At 34.4% G+C, this 1,535-nt stretch overlaps 1 protein-coding gene across 1 annotated transcript in view; it reads left to right on the top strand.

Moving 5' to 3' along the window:
* Positions 1-1,535, top strand: part of LOC106527691 (E3 ubiquitin-protein ligase TRIM39) — a 40,908-nt gene that overhangs the window by 8,032 nt on the left and 31,341 nt on the right. Inside the window, exon 2 of the mRNA XM_014022669.1 lies at positions 342-440. Within this exon, the coding sequence (XP_013878123.1) occupies positions 360-440 (81 nt within the window). The 5' untranslated portion in view covers positions 342-359. The remainder of the gene's footprint in view (positions 1-341; positions 441-1,535) is intronic.

Raw genomic sequence — 1,535 nt, forward strand, 5'->3', positions numbered from 1 at the left:
GACACATTCTAGACAGTTTATCAGCTAAAAAAAGTTAATTTTGGGGTAAGTTACTCTTTAAAGAGACAGACAATTTCAAGGCATTCAGATAGACTATGAAACAATGTCAATTTTAATTTTATACATACAGCAATTTCATAACATCTAAGGATAACATAGTTACTTGATTGTATAATAGAATTAAACTATGTGCCTGGAAAATACACAGTACTCCTCCTTTAAGTAGTAGTTAACATTTAAAAAACTGTTAGTACAAGTAAATCCTGAACAGCCAGGTATATGATGGTGATTTTCTTAAAGGTATCCTCTCCACTTTGTTTAAAAAGTTTGATATGTTTCAGGTGAAGGATCTGGCACGGATGTTTTCAGCTAAAGCAATCCTGGATAAAACAATCTGCTTGAAGGAGGAAAGAGACAAAGAAGATAAGCCGTCATGGAAGGTCTCGTGGAATTCAAGTCTTTCTGTCTTGATTGYCAAAATTCTTTTAACACTGTATAAGCTTTTTTTGTTTTGTTTTGTTTGCTTATTAAAACAGTTTGGCATTGTCTTGCTGAAATATGCAAAGTTTCTAAAGAAGTCACCTGGATGTTGTAGTAAAACATGTGCTTCAAAAAGGCAGGCATATGAACTATGCACTGATAAAGGGGCCAGTTAGTTTCAACATCTGATTTGTTAAGTTTTGCATAAAATATGGTGTTATAATGTTTACAAATCATTGCATTATGTTTTTAGTTTTGCATTTGGAGTTGTATTACAAGACAAGTCAGTCACTCATGGCACGGGCCAAACATTTCAGCTGAGGAAGGTTTAAAATATTAAGTTTGTGGTGATGAGTAATGGCTGTTGTTTGTTTGTTACCTTTTTGTATCATAGCAGGAATCTGCTTGTATTTTGGTTTCAGACCAAGTGCCAAACATTAGTTGCATCCCTGGAGGTTTTAATAAGAGCTGGGACGTTAGCCGTCAGACAAGTTGGTGTTTGGGTGTGACCAACCACAGGAGGAAACTCCCACAGACTTTTAATATAAAGGCAAATGATTTTGAGCTATGACAGAAACATTTGCTTTTCTTTGAAAGGGAAACCATAAAAAGTGGAAATGTGTGAATTATGGGGAATTTGTTTTTTTTTTCCAAATCATGTAACTATCATAAATATTATGGAGGAGCTCTGGATGTTATGGAGTCTGTAGCGTTGGTTTATTTGTTTGTCTGTTCACAAGATTACTCATCAATAGATTTTGCTAAAACTTTTAGGAAATTTTAAGAAAACTTGTGTTCAATAAACTGAAATCGAGTTGATAAACACAGATGTTAAATAAAGTGATTTGTAGAAGGAATGAAGACCATACAAGACATGGGCACCAGTGACCCTGAAAGGAAGAAGTGGGTATAGATGATGGATTGATATAGGATTCAAGATATATATTCAAGATCCAAAAGAGATATAGTGTAAAGATTTAGATATAAATATAAAGGGTTGCACACAAAATTTTTGGTCTGGTTCTCAGGGGAGAACCTAGGGTTGTTGCTTGGTG

The sequence above is a fragment of the Austrofundulus limnaeus genome, unplaced genomic scaffold, assembly GCF_001266775.1.
Source record: "Austrofundulus limnaeus strain Quisiro unplaced genomic scaffold, Austrofundulus_limnaeus-1.0 Scaffold338, whole genome shotgun sequence".
Lineage (NCBI taxonomy): Eukaryota > Metazoa > Chordata > Actinopteri > Cyprinodontiformes > Rivulidae > Austrofundulus > Austrofundulus limnaeus.